Source organism: Lipotes vexillifer, unplaced genomic scaffold, assembly GCF_000442215.2.
Source record: "Lipotes vexillifer unplaced genomic scaffold, Lipotes_vexillifer_v1.1 scaffold570, whole genome shotgun sequence".
In the NCBI taxonomy this organism is placed as follows: domain Eukaryota; kingdom Metazoa; phylum Chordata; class Mammalia; order Artiodactyla; family Lipotidae; genus Lipotes; species Lipotes vexillifer.
In genome coordinates this window covers 2,253,487-2,276,323 of record NW_006777801.1, presented here as the reverse complement: position 1 = coordinate 2,276,323, position 22,837 = coordinate 2,253,487, and the positions used below count along the sequence as shown (strand labels likewise).

The 22,837-nt window shown below is 37.8% G+C and overlaps 1 protein-coding gene across 5 annotated transcripts in view; it reads left to right on the top strand.

Annotated features, from left to right (window-relative positions):
* Window positions 1-493: 493 nt before the first annotated feature.
* The window catches only part of RPS6KC1 (ribosomal protein S6 kinase C1), a 223,850-nt gene continuing 201,506 nt past the window's right edge, over window positions 494-22,837 (top strand). For all 5 annotated transcript variants that reach the window (XM_007451293.1, XM_007451294.1, XM_007451296.1 and 2 more), the window contains exon 1: window positions 494-750. In XM_007451293.1, the coding sequence (XP_007451355.1) occupies window positions 646-750 (105 nt within the window). In that variant the 5' untranslated portion in view covers window positions 494-645. The remainder of the gene's footprint in view (window positions 751-22,837) is intronic.

The following is a 22,837-nucleotide window of genomic DNA, read 5'->3' as shown; positions in this document are numbered from 1 at the left end:
AACCTGTGAAAATTTCCCTTGGATATGCATCTTAACTATCTAAGGGTTAGTATACCCAAAGCAGGGAATACGTCCTAATTTTCCCCAGCTTGAATTCCCCGCAGGGCCTACTGTCAGTGGGTCGCAACTTAATCCTTGTAAAACTCTAACAGGCAGGCTCTAACTACTTTTTTTTTTTTTTTTTTTTTTTTAACATTTGGGGGCTTGCTGTGGTGGTATGAAGACATGTGCACAGGTGGATGGGATTTGTCTTAGAAAGAAGGAAGAGTTATGTCAGGGAGAGTTCAGGTGTTGTGGGTATTTAAACCGATGGGTCGTCAGTAGGGAAGGAAAGAAGATGCTGGGCTCGGGTATCCCTCCATCCCGTTACAGGCAGTTCCACTGCCTGATTCCAGCCCATTTGCCAGGGTCAGGGCCTAATTAGGGTCCGTATCTCAGGTGGAACCACTTCTTCCCCAAACTTGGCGCCCCGGCCTGACCCGGAAGCTTTCCCGCCGACCCGGAAGCAGAGCCCTGCGGCGGAGGCGCCGCAGCAGAGCTACCTCCCCCTCGCCGCCTGGCTGCTACTTAGAGAATCCGGGCCGCGGCGGTGTCGGGTTGCACTGATGATCCCCGGCAGGCGGCGGCGGCAGAGGCGGCGGGAGGATGACCTCTCCCCGAGAGCGGGGTGCCGACCTGGCCCGTTTCTACACTGTCACCGAGCCCCAGCGACACCCGAGGGGCTACACGGTGTATAAGGTCACCGCCCGGGTGAGTGCAGTTGTCTGGGTGGGGTAAGAGTCCGAATTGGGACGAGAGACGGGTGTGGACCCTGGTGTGGGGATGCCTGACACCGGGTCAGAGCCGAGGGTGGGACTGGCTGCGCCTAGTGCCGGGACATGCGTCCGAGGTGAGGACTTAAGGAAGGATGGGGTGGGAGCAGAGCGTGGGATGTCCCGGACAACGCTGGAAACGGTCGCGGTAGTGTCCCCATTCCAGGGTGGGGCAAACGTTGATCATTTTAAATTGATGATTCAGCCCCATCCCACTTGGACTTTCTCTTCTGAGGCTGAAATTTGCAGAAGTGGTTTTGCTTGCCTCCGAGGGATAATGCAGGTTAAAAAAAATGTTAAATGTATGTACTATTTGATTTACGTAAAAGAAGATATTTCTTCCCTTGACCTTTTATACAGCTTCAGGGTTGCACTGAGGAAGGTAAACTCTTGGGAAGTACGTCAGTGGTAGGGCCACCATTGTAAGACCTCTGTATCTATGTCTTTCTGCCTCTGAGTTTTTCATGGTTTTCAGTAGGAGACATGAGAAATTCTGCTGACGGTGTCTTGTGTGAGTTGTCTTGAGGGCACATTTAAAAGTTGTGAGGCTCCTTTACAGCAACTAATTGATCCAGTTTTTAGTACCCACTTTGTTCATGTTTCATTGCTCTTGCCTCGAGTTTTAGAGAGAGTTTGCGTCTCCCTTCTTGGAAAATAATAGTAATAACGTTAAATATCAATATTAAATGTAAAATAAGAATATTAAAATTAAATATCTATATACATGTATGTAGTATGAATATATGTGTATATTAGGCATGTTGTACACATCACCCAATTTAATACTGATTTTAATAATGAGGAAACTAAGGTTCAGGAGAGTGTTGTGGCTTGCCCAGCTTCACGTTGCAAGGTGGTAGCACAAATGGGGTTTGAGATCAGTTCTGTTTAACTCCAAGTTGTATAAAATGTTAAGAATTAACTTTATCATTAATTGTTAAAAAAGAGAGGTATAGGGGCTTCCCTGGTGGCGCAGTGGTTGAGAGTCCGCCTGCCGATGCAGGGGACGCGGGTTCGTGCCCCGGTCCGGGAGGATCCCGCGTGCCGCTGAGCGGCTGGGCCCGTGAGCCGTGGCCGCTGGGCCTGTGCGTCCGGACCCTGTGCTCCGCGGCGGCAGAGGCGTGTAAAACCAAAAGAAAAAAAAAAAAAAAAAAAGAGGTATAGATAGTAGTAATGGTACAGTATACACTTGGGGGATGTAGTAATCTTGGCTGATAACTTCGGAAGTGGGCTTTCAGAAGAACCTTAAAGGTTAAATAGATAAGCAGAGTTTGGGGCATGGGAATGGCACATGCCTTATGGAAATGGTGCACAATTCAGACAAGTGTGAGAGGATGAGATGAGCAAATTTGTGTAAATATAATAAGACCAGGCCTGGTTATTGCAGAGGGCTGTACCAAAATAGAGAGAAATTTGTTACTCCCTGTTTGCAAGTAAGGTTGCTATATAGGCAGAGTGTTAGTTTCAGGTTAAGAAAAAATTTTAAGATTAAGGGGGCTCTTATTATACCACTCTTGAAACCTTTCTAGTCTTTGGGACCTTCAAAAATCTAGACTTGGTTTCCTAACATAGTTTGTGGAATTAGAACAATCTTCAACATATGTAATGTTCCCCTCACAGCACCCTGTTTCTCTCTTATTATAACACTTATCACAGTTATATTGTATTAATCTTTTTACATGTCTATGTCTCTTAGTAGATTTAGAGCAGGTCTCTATCACTGGTATTTGTTTCCTTTTATATCTCCTAAGGCAGTGGGGCACAGAATGCCTAAAAAAATATTGTTGAACGTTTTCCTCTCTATTTCTTCTCTAAACACACCCAATAAATGTTTAGTTTCAGGCACTACGTGCTCCTAGGGATACAAGCCTGAATAAAGTGTGGACCTTCCTTTCAAGGATACTCCTAGTAGAAAAGGGTTTACTGGACTTAAGTATAGTACAGGGTAGAAAGTGTTAAATGCCATAAGAGACAACAGAAAAGGGCTATGGGATTTTAGAAGACAGAGAGATTGCTTCTGGCCTAAGGGATCAGGGAACATGTACCAATTAAGATAGGTGGTGAGAGATGGGAAGAATCTAGATGGGTGGGATAAATGGAGGTGGGCATCGTAGGTAGAAGGGTAGGTAGAAGGAATAGAGCCCATTAAGGCCTGAAGGTGTGAATGTGTGTGGAACTTGAATAGGAAACACTGAGTATGATTATTACTTGTATTCTTACTTTAGAAAAGGAAAGGTTAACCTAATTGAGATATTAAATATCTTAAGCTGTGAACTAACTTATATAACAGCATAAATTAGAAGATAAAGTAGCACATTGCCTGTTCTAACCAAATCCATATAATATGCATGCTACGTATTGCTTTGGTTGTTTAACTGGAAATTGCTTACACTGCCTTTTTTTCTCCTTGTAAATATTTACGTCATTTATTATTGTACAGATTTTGTTTTCTAATTTTAAGGATTGAGGGTTAATACTGATATATACTTAAAAAACAACCACAGTATTATAAAATAAGTAAAATATTTGTTTTTTTTTGGGACTTAAGGAGAAAAACAGCTTAACTCAGGAGAATTAATCAGGTAAGTAGTGCTCCCCTGAGAGAACTTCATAAGATAAAAATGTCTTCTTTATATTTCCTATTACTGACTGACTTCTAGCTTTAAGGAACAATCTCTATATTCTTGATCCTTGCAGGGTTCTTTATGTAGGAGTAGAATTAGAATCATGTGGAGTACCATTGCTAAATTTTGAGTAGCATAAGAGCTGTTTCATATTCTTAAATCTCCTTTATACTTTTTTTTTTTCCCCTCAATTCTCTGGAACCTGTTAGGCTTAGATAACCTTATGGCCAGTTACAAGCTTGCTAATGGATTTCCTAGTTAAACTCTGTGTTGCTTATTAATTTTCAACTAGAATAAGTACTTCTGTTCAGGATTGGAAAATTCTCTTGTAGAATTCCATTGATTGTTTAGTTAGAGGAGACACAGATATGAAAGAACCATTAGCAGTGTTTTTGGTTGTGTCATCATGCTAAGTTTACAAAATTCTCATAATGTAATATAGATTTCTCAACAGTATTAAGTGAATGGTAATTCTTGCCTGTATTCTTTCCATGAATATGAAAAGAAAAAGGTATGCTTTTATTTTTAAAAGACAGTGTTGCCTTATGACTTTATGTTGTTTATATTGAGACGTAATTTATATACGGTAAAATTCACCAATTTTAAGTGTGTAGTTTGTTTAGTTTTGACAAATGTCTGTAATTGTGTAACCACCACCACAGACATCACTGCAGGAGTTCCCTCATGCTCCTTTGCAGTCAGTCCCCTCTCCCCACCCCCTGTCCCTAGGCAACCACTAGTCAGTTTTCTGTCGTTGTAGATTAGGCTGTATTTTCTAGAATGTTATACAAAAGGAATCATATACAGTGCTTTTTTTTGGGGGGGTGATCCAACTTCTTTAACTCAGTATGATTATTTGAGATTCATCTATGTTGTGTATTTTTTTTTTTTTTTTTTTTTTTTTTTTTGTTTTTGGGATTTTTTTCTTTTTTTTTTCCTTGCGTTATGCGGGCCTCTCACTGTCGTGGCCCCTCCCATTTGCGGAGCACAGGCTCCGGACACGCAGGCCCAGCGGCCACGGCCCACGGCCCCAGCCGCTCCGCGGCATGTGGGATCCCCCCGAAACGGGGCACGAACCCGCGTCTTCTGCATCGGCAGGCGGACCCTCAAGCACTGCGCCACCAGGGAAGCCCTGTTGTGTATTTTTAAAAAATAAATTTATTTTTTATTTATTTACTTTTGGCTGCGTTGGGTCTTTTTTGTTGCGGGCTTTCTCTAGTTGCTGCGAGCCGGGGCTACTCTTTGTTGCGGTGCGCAGGCTTCTCATTGCCGTGGCTTCTCTTGCTGCAGAGCACAGGCTCTAGGTGCGCGGGCTTCAATAGTTGTGGCTCGCGGGCTTCAATAGTTGTGGCTCGCGGGCTCTAGAGCACAGGCTCAGTAGTGGCTCACGGGCTTAGTTGCTCTGTGGCATGTGGGATCTTCGCGGACCAGGGCTCGAACCCGTGTCCCCTGCCTTGGCAGGCGGATTCTCAATCACTCCGGCATCAGGGAAGTCCCGTATGTTGTGTATTTTTATTCTCTTTTATTGCTGACCAGTATTCCCTTGTATGGTTATACTACAATTAATCCATCCACCTTTTGATGGACATTTGGGTTGTTTCCAGTTTTTGACTGTTAATACAGCTATTTTGAACATGTGTATACAAGTCTCTGTACAAATGTGGGCTTTTATTTCTTGTAATAGCACACAGCCTTGTTTACTATACCTTTATACTAAGTTGGAATCTGGTAGTCTTAGTCCTCTTTCTTTTTCTTTCTCAAAATTGTTTTGGCTATTCTAGATTGTTTGCATTTTCATAAAAAGTTTGGAAACAGCTTATCAAGTTCTACAAACATGCCTACCCAGATTTTGATTGGGATTACATTGAGAATGTAGATCAATTTCAGAAGAATTGATATCTTTAAACAGTATTGAATCTTCTGATCCATGAACGCACATCTTCCGTGTATTTAGCTCTTTAATTTGAACCATATTTTCTAGTTTTCAGTGTGCAGGTCTTGCACATACTTAAAGTAACTTGGGTTTGTTTTCAAACTGTGAGAATACATGTCTATTTTACACAGCTAACGTTTACTGAGTATTAATAGCAGACACTTCTGTGGTGCTTTCTGTGAGTCAAGCTCTATTCTAAGCACTTTATATAAATTAGCACATTTTTCATAGCAGCCCGATGAGCAGCTGCAATTATTATTCTCACTTTATTGGGAGAAAATTGAAGCACAGAGAGGTTAAATAACTTGCCTAGGGTCACACAACTAGCAAATTATGGAGTCTAGATTTGAACCCTGGTAGACTGGGTTTTTAATCCCAGTGCTGTGCTGAATACCTAAACATATTTCGTTACAGGCTGTTGGCTGTACTGTAGCTTGGCAAAAGTGATAGATGCAAGTATACTACGGTGATTAGGATGATGTGAACAAAGGGGAGCAAGGAATGAATAGAAGTACTCAGCTTGACTCGAATCTGAAAGCTGCCATTTCCAAAGCTTCATATTCAGGCACTATTGCTATTGCTTAGAGGGAACCTGCTTTCAATTCCTGAGCACATTCTTGTATGGCCTGCTTGTGCTTGGGAAGATAATTATTTGTAGTTTTCTAAGTATGCTGGTACCCTGCATTCTTCCATACCTCTCTGTTAGATGCTGTTTCCTTTGTCTGGAATGCTCTTTCCTTTTGTCTTGGCAGTCCCTGCTCATCTAAAGTGTTAGCTCCTGCCCTGTGTTCTACAGGAAGCCTTTTTGAATTCTATTTCCTTTATTTGTAATTTCTATTTGGGCCTCCCCATCACCACCACCTCCCCCACACATATAAATCTGCCCTTATAATATGATCATCACCATTAATTATACAGTTGTACAAAACCAGAATCAGGAATTTAAACGTTTCCTTTTTTTTTTCCACAACTCACACACACACACACTGTATTTTATTTTTACAAGAGATAAATAAACTGACACCAAGTATTGTAAATGGATGAGCACAACAAAAGCAACAATGATTGCAATTACCAAACACGAGACACACTCATACTATGTCATAATATTGACATTCAATCTAGGAATCCTCCACTGTAACAGTTCCTTTACTTTGCAGTGAAAACTGATTTGTATATTTTTTGCCTCTGAGTCCTAGTGGGATTTTTTTTTTTTATTCAAAAAGAAAGTCACAAAAATTATAATCATCCTCATCAGTTCACTCAATCCCATGTAATTAATTTTTTTTCTCTTGATCTTTTGTTAGCACTTTTATGAATTCATCAGTTTTCCTAGAGTTCTGAAAATGCTTATTCATTCAGTTAAGCAGTATAGTCAGTTACCAGAAACCTGTACTTGTCAGAGTCTTTTCCATGAATTCCTTGAAGATGAAACCCTTTTATAGGAAAATTTTTGCGAAAGCATCAGAGTACATCCAGAACAGTCTGTAAATGACAAAAGACTTAAAAATGACCATGGTTAAAGATTTGATGAAAGTTTATAATAATGCAATTGACAAGGAAATTTAGTTATTTCTGAGATATACATTTTAAGGTAATAACTAGAATTATGACTTATAACATTATACCAGGACATATAAGATTTTTAGAAATTTCATGTAATGTCTGAAACATTTATATTAACATATTTCCATACAAATAACCCAAAGAAAGTTTAGTATTAGTTGTTTTAATTTTTGTTTTTTTATACCGCAGGTTCTTATTAGTCATGAATTTTATACACATCAGTGTATACATGTCAATCCTAATCGCCCAATTCAGCACACCACCATCCCCACCCCACCACGGTTTTCCCCCCTTGGTTTCCATACGTTTGTTCTCTACATCTGAGTCTCAACTTCTTCCCTGCAAACCGGTTCATCTGTGCCATTTTTCTAGGTTCCACATACATGCGTTAATATACGATATTTGTTTTTCTCTTTCTGACTTACTTCACTCTGTATGACAGTCTCTGGATGCACCCACATCTCAACAAATGACTCAATTTCGTTCATTTTTATGGCTGAGTAGTATTCCGTTGTATATATGTACCACAACTTCTTTATCCATTCATCTGTCGATGGGCATTTAGGTTGCTTCCATGACCTGGCTATTGTAAATAGAGCTGCAGTGAACTTTGGGGTGCATGTGTCTTTTTGAATTCTGCTTTTCTCTGGGTATATGCACAGTAGTGGGATTGCTGGGTCATATGGTAATTCTATTTTTAGTTTTTTAAGGAACCTCCATACTGTTCTTCATAGTGGCTGGTATCAATTTACATTTCCACCAACAGTGCAAGAGGGTTCCCTTTTCTCCACACCCTCTCCAGCATTTGTTGTTTGTAGATTTTCTGATGATGCCCATTCTAACTGGTGTGAGGTGATACCTCATTGTAGTTTTGATTTGCATTTCTCTAATAATTAGTGATGTCGAGCAGCTTTTCATGTGCTTCTTGGCCATCTGTATGTCTTCTTTGGAGAAATGTCTATTTAGGTCTTCCGCCCATTTTTGGATTGGGTTGTGTGTTTCTTTGCTATTGAGCTGCATGAGCTGTTTATATATTTTGGAGATTAATCCTTTGTCCGTTGATTCATTTGCAAATACTTTCTCCCATTCTGAGGGTTGCTTTTCGTCTTGTTTATGGTTTCCTTTGCTGTGCAAAAGCTTTGAAGTTTCATTAGGTCCCACTTGTTTGTTTTTATTTCCATTACTCTAGGAGGTGGATCAAAAAAGATCTTGCTGTGATTTATGTTAAAGAGTGTTCTGCCTATGTTTTCCTCTAAGAGTTTTATAGTGTCCAGTCTTACATTTAGGTCTCGAATCCATTTTGAGTTTATTTTTGTGCATGGTGTTAGGTAGTGTTCTAATTTCATTCTTTGACATGTAGTTGTCCAGTTTTCCCAGCACCACTTATTGAAGAGGCTCTTTTCTCCGTTGTATATCTTTGCCTCCTTTGTCATACATTAGTTGACCATAGGTGTGTGGGTTTATCGCTGGGCTTTCTGTCTTCTTCCATTGATCTGTGTTTCAGTTTTTGTGCCAGTACCATAATGTCTTGATTATTGTAGCTTTGTAGTACAGTCTGAAGTCAGGGAGTCTGATTCCTCCAGTTCCGTTTTTTTTCTTCAAGACTGCTTTGGCTATTCGGAGTCTTTTGTGTCTCCATACAAATTTTAAGATGATTTGTTCTAGTTCCGTAAAAAGTGCCACTGGTAATTTGATAGGGATTGTATTGTATCTTTAGATTGCTTTGGGTAGTATAGTCATTTTCACAATATTGATTCTTCCAAACCAAGAACATGGTATATCTCTCCATCTGTTGGTATCATCTTTAATTGCTTTCATCAGTGTCTTATAGTTTTCTGCATACAGGTCTTTTGTTTCCCTAGGTAGGTTTATTCCTAGGTATTTTATTGTTTTTGTTGCAGTGGTAAATGGGAGTGTTTCCATAATTTCTCTTTCAGGTTTTTCGTCATTAGTGTATAGGAATGCAAGAGATTTCTGTGCATTAATTTTGTATCCTGAGACTTTACCAAATTCATTGACTAGCTCTAGTAGTTTTCTGGTGGCATCTTTAGGATTCTCTATATATAGTATCATGTCATCTGCAAACAGTGAAGTTTTATTCTTCTTTTCCAATTTGTATTCCTTTTATTTCTTTTTCTTCTCTGATTGCCATGGCTAGGACTTCCAAAACTATGTTGCATAATAGTGGCGAGCATGGACATCCTTGTCTCGTTCCTGATCTTAGAGGAAATGCTTTCAGTTTTTCACCATTGAGAATCATGTTTGCTGTGGGTTTGTTGTATGTGACCTTTATTATGTTGAGGTAGGTTCCCTCTGTGCCCACTTTCTGGAGAGTTTTTATCATAAATGGGTGTTGAATTTTGTGAAAAGCTTTTTCTACATCTATTGAGATTATCATATGGTTTTTATTCTTCAATTTGTTAATATGGTGTATCACATTGATTGGTGTGCATGTATTGAAGAATCCTTGCATCTCTGGGATAAATCCCACTTGATCATGGTGTATGATCCTTTTAATGTATTGTTGGATTCTGTTTGCTAGTATTTTGTTGAGGATTTTTGAATCTATATTCATCAGTGATATTGTTCTGTAATTTTGTTTTTTTGTTGTATCTTTGTCTGGTTTGGTATCAGGGTGATGGTGGCCTCACAGAATGAGTTTGGGAGTGTTCCTTCCTCTGCAGTTCTTTGGAAGAGTTTGAGAAGGATGGGTGTTAGCTCTTCTCTAAATGTTTGGTAGAATTCACCTGTGAAGCCATCTGGTCCTGGACTTTTCTTTGTTGGAAGATTTTTAATCACAGTTTCAATTTCATTACTTGTGATTGGTCTGTTCATATTTTCTGTTTCTTCCTGGTTCAGTCTTGGAAGGTTATACCTTTCTAAGAATTTGTCCATTTCTTCCAGGTTGTTCATTTTGTTGGCATAGAGTTGCTTGTAGTAGTCTCTTAGGATGCTTTGTATTTCTGCGGTGTCTGTTGTAACTTCTCCTTTTTCATTTCTATTTTTATTGATTTGAGTCCTCTCCCTGTTTTTCCTGATGAGTCTGGCTAATGGTTTATCAATTTTGTTTATCTTCTCAAAAACCAGCTTTTAGTTTTATTGTTCTTTGCTATTGTTTTCCTTGTTTCTATTTCATTTATTTCTGCTCTGATCTTTATGATTTTTTTCCTTCTGCTAACTTTGGGTTTTGTTTGTTCTTCTTTCTCTAGTTCCTTTAGGTGTAAGATTAGATTGTTTACTTGAGATTTTTCTTGTTTCTTTAGGTAGGCTTGCATAGCTATAAACTTCCGTCTTAGAACTGCTTTGGTGCATCCCATAGATTTTGGATTGTCGCGTTTTCATTGTCATTTGTCTCCAGGTATTTTTTGATTTCCTCTTTGATTTCTTCAGTGATCTCTTGGTTATTTAGTAATGTATTGTTTAGCCTCCATGTGTTTGTGTTTTTTACATTTTTTTCCCTGTAATTCATTTCAAATCTCATAGCATTGTAGTCAGAAAAGATGCTTGATATGATTTCAGTGTTCTTAAATTTACTGTGGGTTGATCTGTGGCCCAAGATGTGATGTATCCTGGAGAATATTCTGTGTGCACTTGAGAAGAAAGTGTAATCTACTTTTTTTGGATGGAATGTCCTATAAATATCAATTAAATCTATCTGGTCTGTTGTGTCATTTACAGCTTCTGTTTCCTTATTTATTTTCATTTTGGAAGATCTGTCCATTGTGTAAGTGAGGTGTTAAAGTCCCCCACTATTCTTGTGTTACTGTTAATTTCCTCTTTTATAGCTGTTAGCAGTTGCCTTGTGTATTGAGGTGCTCTTATGTTGGGTGCATATATATTTATAATTGTTATATCTTCTTGGATTGATCCCATGATCATTACTTAGTGTCCTTCCTTGTCTCTTGTAATGATCTTTATTTTAAATTCTATTTTATCTGATATGAGTATAGCTACTCCAGCTTTCTTTTGATTTCCATTTGCATGGAATATCTTTTTCCATCCCCTCACTTTCAGTCTGTATGTGTCCCTAGGTCTGAAATGGGTCTCTTGTAGACAGCATATATATGGGTCTTGTTTTTGTATCCATTCAGTGAGCCTGTGTCTTTTGGTTGGAGCATTTAATCCATTCACGTTTAAGGTAATTATTGATATGTATGTTCCTTATGACTATTTTTTAAATTGTTTTGGGTTTGTTTTTGTAGATCCTTTTCTTCTCTTGTGTTTCCCACTTAGAGAAGTTCCTTTAGCATTTGCTGTAGAGCTGGTTTGGTGGTGCTGAATTCTCTTAGCTTTTGCTTGTCTGTAAAGCTTTTGATTTCTACAGGAAGCCTTTCTTAAGTGTGGAATTCTGTGTGTATTGTATATTCCTCCATTAAAGCCTGTATCATATTGTGCTTTTTTGCCTCCCCCTCTGAGTGCAAACTCTGTCTTTTTAACTTTGTGTTCTTGGTGCCTAGCACAGAGCCTGCACTATAGTAGGGATTTGAGAGAAGGCTGGAAAGAGGCAATATTTTCCTTTGTGTTACTTTTTAAGTTAACATACAGTAGAGTTGACTTTTTTATTGTATAAGTCTATGAATCTTTACACATGAATAGATTCATATATCCTGTACCATAATCAGGAAACATAACAGTTCCATCAGCTTCAAAAACTCCCTCTGCTTTCCCTGTTTTACACTCTTCTCCCCACGCCTTAGTCCCTGGCACCCCTTAGTACACTGATCCACTCTCTATCACTATACTTTTGTCTTTTTGAGAATGTCTTATAAGGAGAATCATAGAGTATTTAACCTACTGAGACCATCTTTTGCCCATTTTTTCAGTGGGTAGTTTGTTTTCTCACTGTTGAGTTTTGAGAGTTCTTTTTTTGTTCTGAATATAATTTTTTGTCTGATATGTGGTTTGTAAATATATTCTCCCAGTGTGTAGCTTATCTTTTCATTCCCTTAACCGTGTCTTTCACAAAGGAAAAATTTTTATTGGTAATTTTGGTGAAGTCTAGTTTATCATATTTTTCTTTTATGGAAGAAAAATGGGCTTTTAGTGTCATATCTAAAATCTCTTTGTTGACATCAGGTTTTTTTTTTTTTTTAATTTTTTATTTATTTACTTTTGGCTGTGTTGGGTCTTCGTTTCTGTGCGAGGGCTTTCTCTAGTTGTGGCAAGCGGGGGCCACTCTTCATCGCGGTGCACGGGCCTCTCACTATTGTGGCCTCTCTTGTTGTGGAGCACAGGCTCCAGACGTGCAGGCTCAGTAGTTGTGGCTCACGGGCCTAGTTGCTCCGTGGCATGTGGGATCTTCCCAGACCAGGGCTTGAACCCATGTCCCCTGCATTGGCAGGCGGACTCTCAACCACTGCGCCACCAGGGAAGCCCCTGACATCAGGTTTTAAAAACTGTAAACCTTTCCTATTTTCATCTTGTTTATTGACAACTTACATGCTCAGATATTAAGATTTTAATATTAAGGATTTTTACATTAACATTAAGTGTTTTTACGTTCCTTGAACTTTGATTGGAAAATAGTTTACCAGAGAGTAGTGCTATAATAATTGGTAAAATTTGAAGTGAGAAAAGCAACTTTAGGAAACATTTTTTGAGCATACAAAGGTAACTTGCTGTGATAGTTTCTTTTATTCTCCTTTAGATTTTGAGATTTTAATAATGTAGAAAGTATTTCTTACTTTCAACGTATTATTTTCATAAGAACTTATTAGAAAGTTGAATGTCTAAAATTTTTCCCATTGACTTATCTATCTTGTCTGGAGTTCTTTTACTCCAGAGTACTACAAAAATATTGTAAAATATCTAATTATGGTTTGTACAGGTGCTGCTTCCTGGGTCCTGACTACCTGGCTGGCAAGTGATTAACTAGCTCAAATATTCCTGCCAACCAGTGACACCTGCAGCTCTGCAGGGAAAAGAGAGAGAGAGGAGCTGAGATGCAGGTGATGGGGTGGGAGGGAGGTTGAGTTTGGTAAGTGGATGCTTGCCTATGTGAGCTGGACGCTTTGAGATACCTGTTCTTCTTGCCAGAGTTTGTGTGTGTGTATGAAATTCAGTTTAAAGGTGTCAATATATTTATATGAAAGTATGGATTTTATGAAAGTCAAATGTCTGAAAGTCAGGATTTCATGCATTACACTGATGGATGTACCATTTAGTTAACCTAATAACCACAGTGGGAAATGTTCAGTATAGTGTAGCCTTATATTTCTGTATATCTTATTTTTTCTCTCCACATTTGGAAAGTCTTTTGTTTTTGACATGCTTTTTAAAATATTCTTTTCCATTATGGCTTATCACAGGATATTGAATATAGTTCCCTGTACTATACAGTAGGACCTTTTTGTTTATGCATCCTATATGTACTAGTTTGCATCTGCTAATCCCAAACTCCCAGTCCTTCTCTCCCTCACCTCCCTCGCCCTTGGCAACCACAAGTCTTCTCTCTGTCTGTGAGTCTGTTTCTGTTTTGTAGATAGGTTCGTTTGTGCCATATTTTAGATTCCATATATAAGTGATATCATATGGTATTTGTCTTTCTCTTTCTGACTTACTTTATTTAGTGTGATAATCTCCAGTTGCATCCATGTTGCTGCAACTGGCATTGTTTTGTTCTTTTTTATGGCTGAGTAATATTCCATTGTATATATGTACCACATCTTCTTTATCCATTCCTCTGTTGGTGGACATTTAGGTTGCTTCCATGTTCTGGCTGTTGTAAATAGTGCTGCAGTGAACATTGGGGTGTATGTGTGTTTTTGAATTATGGTTTTCTCTGGGTATATGCCCAGTAGTGGGATTGCTGGATCATATGGTAGTTCTATTTTTAGTTTTCTTTTTTTTAATGTTTATTTATTTTCTTATTAGTCATCCATTTTATACATATTAGTGTATATAGGTCAATCCCAATCTCCCGATTCACCCCACCACAACCCCCACCCCCGCCGCTTCCCCCCTTGGTGTCCATACGTTCTCTACTTCTGTGTCTCAATTTCTGCTCTGCAAACTGGTTCATCTGTACCATTTTATAGGTTCCACATATATGTGTTAATATACGATATTTGTTTTTCTGACTTACTTCACTCTGTATGACAGTCTCTAGGTGCACCCACGTCTCTACAAATGACCCAACTTTGTTCCTTTTTATGACTGAGTAATATTCCATTGTATGTATGTACCACATCTTCTTTATCCATTCATCTGTCAATGGGCATTTAGGTTGCTTCCATGACCTGGCTATTGTAAATAGTGCTGCAGTGAACATTGGGGTGCATGTGTCTTTTTGAATTATGGTTTTCTCTGGGTATATGCCCACTAGTGGGATTGCTGGGTCATATGGTAATTCTATTTTTAGTTTTTAAGGAACCTGCATACTGTTCTCCATAGTGGCTGTATCAATTTACATTCCCACCAACAGTGCAAGAGGGTTCCCTTTTCTCCACACTGTCTCCAGCGTTTGTTGTTTGTAGATTTTCTGATGATGCCCATTCTAACTGGTGTGAGGTGATACCTCATTGTAGTTTTGATTTGCATTTCTCTAATAATTAGTGATGTTGAGCAGCTTTTTATCTGCTTCTTGGCCATCTGTATGTCTTCTTTGGAGAAATGTCTGTTTAGGTCTTCTGCCCATTTTTGGATTGGGTTGTTTGTTTCTTTAGTATTGAGGTGCATGAGCTGTTTATATATTTTGGAGATTAATCCTTTGTCCTGTGATTCATTTGCAAGTATTTTCTCCTATTCTGAGGGTTGTCTTTTCATCTTGTTTATGATTTCCTTTGCTGTGCAGAAGCTTTGAAGTTTCATTAGGTCCCACTTGTTTATTTTTGTTTTTATTTCCATTACTCTAGGAGGTGGATCAAAAAAGATCTTGCTGTGATTTATGTCAAAGAGTGTTCTGCCTATGTTTTCCTCTAAGAGTTTTGTAGTGCCTGGTCTTACATTTATGTCTCTAATGCATTTTGAGTTAATTTTTGTGCATTGTGTTAGGGAGTGTCCTAATTTCATTCTTTGACATGTAGCTGTCCAGTTTTCCCAGCACCACTTAATTGAAGAGGCTCTTTTCTCCATTGTATATCCTTGTTTCCTTTGTCGTAGATTAGTTGACCATAGGTGCATGGGTTTATCTCTGTGCTTTCTATCCTGTTCCATTGATCTATATTTCTGTTTTTGTGCCAGTACCATATTGTCTTGATTACTGTAGCTTTGTAGTATAGTGTGAAGTCAGGGAGTCTGATTCCTCCAACTCCATTTTTTCCCCTCAAGACAGCTTTGGCTATTTGGGGTCTTTTGTGTCTCCATACAAATTTTAAGATTTTTTGTTCTAGTTCTGTAAAAAATGCCATTGATAATTTGATAGGGATTGCATGAATCTCTAGATTGCTTTGGGTAGTATAGTCATTTTCACAATATTGATTCTTCCAATCCAAGAACATGGTATATCTCTCCATCTGTTGGTATCATCTTTAATTACTTTCATCAGTGTCTTACAGTTTTCTGCATACAGGTCTTTTGTCTCCCTAGGTAGGTTTATTCCTAGGTATTTTATTCTTTTTGTTGCAATGGTAAATGGGAGTGTTTCCTTAATTTCTCTTTCAGATTTTTCATCATAAGTGTATAGGAATGCAAGAGATTTCTGTGCATTAATTTTGTATCCTGCAACTTTACCAAATTCATTGATTTTCCCTAGTAGTTTTCTGGTGGCATCTTTAGGATTCTCTATGTATAGTATCATGTCATCTGCGAACAGTGACAGTTTTACTTTTTCCTTTTCAATTTGTATTCCTTTTATTTCTTTTTCTTCTCTGATTACCATGGCTAGGACTTCCAAAACTATGTTGAATAATAGTGGTGAGAGTGGTCCTTTTTTTGTTCCTGCTTTTACAGGAAATGCTTTCAGTTTTTCACCATTGAGAATGATGTTTGCTGTGGGTTTGTCATATATGGCCTTTATTATGTTGAAGTAGGTTCCCTCTATGCCCATTTTCTGTAGAGTTTTTATCATAAATGGGTGTTGAATTTTGTCAAAAGTTTTTTCTGCATCTGTTGAGATGATCATATGGTTTTTATTCTTCAGTTTGTTAATATGGTGTATCACACTGAGTGATTTGTGTATATTGAAGAATCCTTGCATCTCTGGGTTAAATCCCATTTGATCATGGTGTATGAGCCTTTTAATGTGTTGTTGGTTTCTGTTTGCTAGTATTTTGTTGAGGATTTTTTTTTTTTGCGGTAGGTACGCTGGCCTCTCACTGTTGTGACGTCTCCCATTGCGGAGCACAGGCTCCGGACGTGCAGGCCCAGCGGCCATGGCTCACGGGCCTAGCCGCTCTGTGGAATGTGGGATCTTCCCAGACTGGGGAACGAACCCGTGTCCCCTGCATCGGCAGGCGGACTCTCAACCACTGCGCCACCAGGGAAGCCCTTGTCGAGGATTTTTGCATCTATATTCATCAGTGATATTGTCCTGTAATTATCTTTCTTTGTAGTATCTTTGTCTGGTTTTTGTATCAGGGTGATGGTGGCCTCATAGAATGAGTTTGGGAGTTTTCCTTCCTCTGGCGTTCTTTGGAAGAGTTTGAGAAGGATGGGTGTTAGCTCTTCTCTAAATGTTTGATAGAATTCACCTGTGAAGCCATCTGGTCCTAGACTTTTCTTTGTTGGAAGATTTTTAATCGCAGTTTCAATTTCATTACTTGTGATTTGTCTGTTCATATTTTCTGTTTCTTCCTGGTTCAGTCTTGGAAGGTTATACCTTTCTAAGAATTTGTCCATTCCTTCCAGGTTGTTCATTTTGTTGGCATAGAGTCTCTTGTAGTAGTCTCTTAAGATGTTTTGTATTTCTGCGGTGTCTGTTGTAACTTCTCCTTTTTCATTTCTAATTTTATTGATTTGAGTCCTCTCCCTCTTTTTCTTGATGCGTCTGGCTAATGGTTTATCAATTCTGTTTATCTTCTCAAAGAACCACCTTTTAGTTTTATTGATCTTTGCTATTGTTTTCTTTGTTTCTATTTCATTTATTTCTGCTCTGATCTTTATGATTTCTTTCCTTCTGCTAACTTTGGGTTGTTTGTTCTTCTTTCTCTAGTTCCTTTAGGTCTAAGGTTAGATTGTTTATTTGAGATTTTTTCTTGTTTCTTGAGGTAGGCTTATATAGCTCTAAACTTCCCTCTTAGAACTGCTTTTGCTGCATCCCATAGGTTTTGGATCTTCGTGTTTTCATTGTCATTTGTCTCTAGGTATTTTTTGATTTCCTCTTTGATTTCTTCAGTGATCTCTTGGTTATTTAGTAACGTATTGTTTAGCCTCCATGTGTTTGTGTTTTTTACGTTTTTTTCCCCTGTAATTCATTTCTAATCTCTTAGCATTGCGGTCAGAAAAGATGCTTGATATGATTTGTTTTCTTAAATTTACTGAGGCTTGATTTGTGACCCAAGATGTGATCTATCCTGGAGAATATTCCATGTGCATTTGAGAGGAAAGTGTAATCTGTTTTTGGAATCTCCTATAAATATCAATTAAATCTATCTGGTCTGTTGTGTCATTTACAGCTTCTGTTTCCTTATTTATTTTGTTTGGATGATCTGTCCATTGGTGTAAGTGAGGTGTTCAGGCCCCCCACTATTCTTGTGTTACTGTCCATTTCCTGTTTTAGAGCTGTTAGCAGTTGCCTTATGTATTGAGGTGCTCCTGTGTTGGGTGCATATATATTTATAATTGTTATATCTTCTTCTTGGATTGATCTCTTGATCATAGCGTAGTGTCCTTCCTGGCTCGTGTGACATTCTTTATTTTAAAGTGTATTTTATCTGATGTGAGTATAGCTACTCCAGCCTTCTTTTGATTTCCATTTGCATTGAATGTCTTTTTTCATCCCCTCAATTTCAGTCTGTATGTCCCTAGGTCTGAAGTGTGTCTCTTGTAGATAGCATATATATGGGTCTTGTTTTTGTATCCATTCAGCAAGCTTGTGTCTTTTGGTTGGAGTATATAATCCATTCACATTTAAGGTAAATATCAATATGTGTGTTCCTATGACCATTTTCTTAATTGTTTTGGGTTTGTTTTTGTAGGTCCTTTTCTTCTTTTGTGTTTCTCACTTAGAGAAGTTCCTTTAGCATTTGTTTTAAAGCTGGTTTGGTGGTGCTGAATTCTCTTAGCTGTTGCTTGTCTGTAAAGCTTTTGATTTCTCCATCAAATCTGAATGCGATCCTTGCTGGGTAGAGTAGTCTTCGTTGTAGTTTCTTCCCTTTCATCACTTTATCATGCCACTCCGTTCTGGCTTGTGGAGTTTCTATTGAGAAATCAGCTGTTAACCTTATGTGACTTCCCATGTATATTATCTGTCGTTTTCCCCTTGCTGCTTTCAATAATTTTTCTTTGTCTTTACTTTTTGCCAGTTTGATTACTGTGTGTCTCGGCGTGTTTCTCCTTGGGTTTATTCTGTATGGGACTCTCTGTGCTTCCTGGACTTGGGTGGCTATTTCCTTTCCCATGTTAGGGAAGTTTTCAAGTATAATCTCTTCAGATATTTTCTCGAGTCCTTTCTCTCTCTGTACTCCTTCTAGGAACCCTATAATGCGAATGTTGTTGCATTTAATGTTGTCCCAGAGGTCTCTTAGGCTGTCTTCATTTCTTTTCATTCTTTTTTCTTTATTCTGTTCCTCAGCAGTGAATTCCACCATTCTGTCTTTCAGGTCAGTTATCCGTTTTTCTGCCTCAGTTATTCTGCTATTGATTCCTTCCAGTGTATTTTTCACTTCAGTTATTTTATTGTGCATCTCTGTTTGTTTGTTCTTTAATTATTCTAGGTCTTTGTTAAACATTTCTTGCATCTTCTTGATCTTTGCTTCCATTCTTTTTCCGAGTTCCTGGATCATCTTCACTATCATTATTCTGAATTCTTTTTCTGGAAGATTGCCTGTCTCCACTTCATTTAGTTGTTTTTCTGGGGTTTTATCTTGTTCCTTCATCTGGTATATAGCCCTCTGCCTTTTCATCTTATGTGTCTTCCTGTGAATGTGGTTTTTGTTCCACAGGCTGCAGGATTGTAGTTTTTCTTGCTTCTGCTGTTTGCCCTCTGATCGATGAGGCTATCTAAGAGGCTTGTGGAAGTTTCCTCTATTTTTATATTTTTAAGGAACCTCCATATTGTTCTCCACAGTGGCAGTATAAATTTACATTCCCACCAACAGGGTAAGAGGGTTTCATTTTCTCTGTACCCTCTCCAGCATTTGTTATTTGTAGACTTTTTACTGATGGCCATTCTGACTGGTGTGAGGTGATACCTCATTATAGTTTTGATTTGCATTTCTCTAATAATTAATGATTTTGAGCATCTTTTCACGTGCCCACTGGCCATTTGTATGTCCTCTTTGGAGAAATGTCTATTAAGGTCTTTTTGCCCATTTTTCAATTGGGTTGTTTGTTCTTTTTGTTGTTGAGTTGTATGAGTTGTTTGTATATTTTGGAGATTAAGCCCTTGTCTGTCGTATCATTTGCAGATATTTTCCCCCATTCTGTAGGTTGTCTTTTAATTTTTTTCATGGTTTCTTTTGCTGTGTAAAAGCTTGTAAGTTTGATTAGGTCCCATTTGTTTGTTTTTGTTTTTATTTTTATTGCCTTGGAAGACTGTCCTAAGAAACATTGGTACAATTTATGTCAGAGAATGTTTTGCCTGTGCTCTGTTCTAGGAGTTTTATGGTGTCAGGTCTTATGTTTAAATCTTTAAGCCATTTTGAGTTTGTTTTTTGCATGGTGTGAGGTTTATTGTGGTTTATGTTGTGCATGTTCTGACTTCATTGATTTACATGCAGCTGGCCAACTTTCCTAGCACCACTTGTTGAAGAGAGTGTCTTTTTCCCATTTTATATTCTTGCCTCCTTTGTCGAAGATTAATTGGCCTTAGGTGTGTGGGTTTATTTCTGGGCTCTCTATTTTTATCCATTGATCCATATGTCTGTTTTTGTACCAGTACCATACTATTTTGATTACTGTAGCTTTGTAGTATTGTCTGAAGTCTGGAAGAGTTATGCCTCCTTCTTTGTTTATTTTTTTCCTCAGCATTGCTTTGGCAATTCTGGGCCTTTTATGGTTCCATATAAATTTTTGGATTATTTGTTCTAGTTCTGTGAAAAATGTCTTGGGTATTTTGATAGGGATCAGATTAAATCTGTAGATTGCTTTGGGTAGCATTGCCATTTTAACAGTATTAATTCTTCCAATCCAAGAGCATCGGATATCTTTCCATTTCTTTGAATCCTCTTTAATTTCCTTCATTAATGTTTTATAGTTCTCAAGTATGTCTTTCACTGCCTTGGTCAGGTTTATTCCTAGGTGTGGAAAGTCATATCTTTGAGAAATGAAAAGAGTGGGCATGTCTCTCTTTTTTCATTGTGTTTGATTATTTGTATCTTGACACTTAGGTTTTTTTTTTCAATGTTACTTTTGTTAATATTTTATCCTCTTAGATCTGCTATTACCCTAAACTAGCAGCTGAATAGTAATAGTGAAGTGGCCATCAGAAGACTTGATTATAATAAATTGCTCATAAAAGTAGCTTTTTAAAATTTATATTTAACTGATTTCCATTTGTTTTTAAAGGGACTTATTTTGTGATCATTTTTGGTAGGAAATACAATAGCTAGATTTGAATAAATTTTGTAGTTTTATTTTCCAGTAGCTTTCACTTAATCTTATGAAGAACACAATTCTTTTGTGTATGTCTGAGTTAAGAGGTTGATTTCAAATCATTCTTATGAGTTGTTATGATAATAATTAGATAAAAGAGTGCCTTTCACTTGACTTTTAAGGAAAGTAGGTAAAACTTATTAAGAAGTAGATAAAGTAAGTTAGAACTGGAAAGGATTTAGAGGACCTAATGACAGCATGGTTTGTTGTTTATTATGGGCCTTAGCTAGGCCAAGCCACAACATTCATTCCTTTTTTTTTTTTTTAAAGATGGGCAAGAGGGCTTATTTTAAGGTTGCTTTTCTTTGGTTTATTACTGAACTGGCAAGAAAGCAGTTTATAGCTAGTGCCAGAGCTGGTATTCAGACTCTCTTCTTTGATCCTTCTGATCTGCCAAAGTGCTTCTTCAGTGTCTATTTTTTGGTTTACTTGCATTTCTTTGTGAAAGACAAATGGGTTTACCTAACAGGCATTAGGAGTGTTACTTGGAATTTTAATCTCTAGGAGGGTAGATCTGTTATGTCCTGGAAAGAGCACTTTGTTTGGAATCACAGAGTTGTGAGATCCAGTCCTGTCTGTTACTGATTAATCTGATTAGTATTAGTATGCTAATATATGCTTTTGGTCCTTGGTTATCTCATTCTACCAGGCAAGATTGTCTTGTTGATTGAATGAAATAAAGTATTTAATTTCTTAGCACAGTGAGAGAGAGTTAACCTTCACTGTGAGCCCTTATTTGTTTTCCTAAATTCAGAACTTGTCATTGGCATTAACCGAGGCAGATGGACTACAAACGTTGCAGTAACATTTCCCAACTGTGTTTCAAATTTTAGTAGGTGTTGCACTAAATAAATCAAATAATAATAAATAAACAACCTATGATAAAAATAAAAAGTTGAGTGGATAAGTGACCTTGGGGAATACTATATATTTTCCTTTTGGAGATTTACTAGGCATAATAGTGTGTTACAGGCCTTGAGAAATTCTGCTGTAAAATAAAAATTTTTTTTTAAAAAAAGGTAAACTGAGTTGACCATTAAGCCTCCTTTGAGAGCACTGATTATTAAAGAATATCCATGTTCCATGTCAGCATGGCTTTTGAAGCACAGCTTTAGCACAATAATTTGCAGGATGACTTGGTGATATAATTCTCTATAGCAAAAGGCTCTTCAAGATATGTATAGTACTTACTGAGCCAGTGGTAGCTAATGCTTGCAGTGGAAATTTATGAACTTTAAATGAAAACAATCACTGCTTTAAATTCTAACTTTTGTGAAATTATAGGCTGAATTCTATGACAAAATATTGAAATTCTCCCAGAAAAAAATTACTAAATGCTAGCAATCTGTATCAGGGTGAAATTACAGTATTTTTGTTTTGGAATTGATATTACTTGTTGAGATAATTGCTAATATAGTTTTTAAAGTTATAGAAATCTTGGTCTGAGGGCTCAGTTTTGTTCATTTTCAGTATGATGATATTTTTCTTCAGATTCTGATTTGATATTCTTATTTTTTGTCAATTTGGCAGTCCCGCTGAAGAGAATTATTTAGTAACAAAGAGTTACTACTAAAGGACATTTGGGCTTAACTCATGTTATCCTAATACATTTATGTTTTTGGTTTTCATTTCAGAGGACACATTGTTAACTCATTTAAGTGAGATTACACACGTGGGAATACCGAATCCTTATAGTGGGATACCAAGTGTTTGGACTTGGTAATGTATTTGGCAAGTGATTATATTTTTATAATGTGATGTAGGAATCAGACCCAGTGTTTTCACCACTGTGCTTCAGTACCTAGCAGCAGAGTAGGCACTGATATTTGTTGAATGAGTAAGAGAAAGAATAAATAAAACCTAATAGTGAAGGGTGTTGTGGAAGTAAGTAAAGTTAGTTATTGCTAGAAATACTGCAGATGAACGGACGGATGCAGTAGAGTACCACAGAAAGAGCACTGAACCAGGAGTCAGACTCTCTGAGTTCTCATTCCAATCTGAAGGTGAATAGACATGTGACCTTGCACAAGTTTCTGGATCTCTTCCTTGTTGGGTAAAAGGGGGACTCATAATAACCACTTCTGCCTAATTCATAGGTTGCTGAGAGAGTAACATGAAACACTGATATATCAATAAAATGCTTTGCAATGCAAATGGTACAAAATCAAGGTTCCACCCCCCCCCCCCCCCCCCCCACCCCCACACCACAC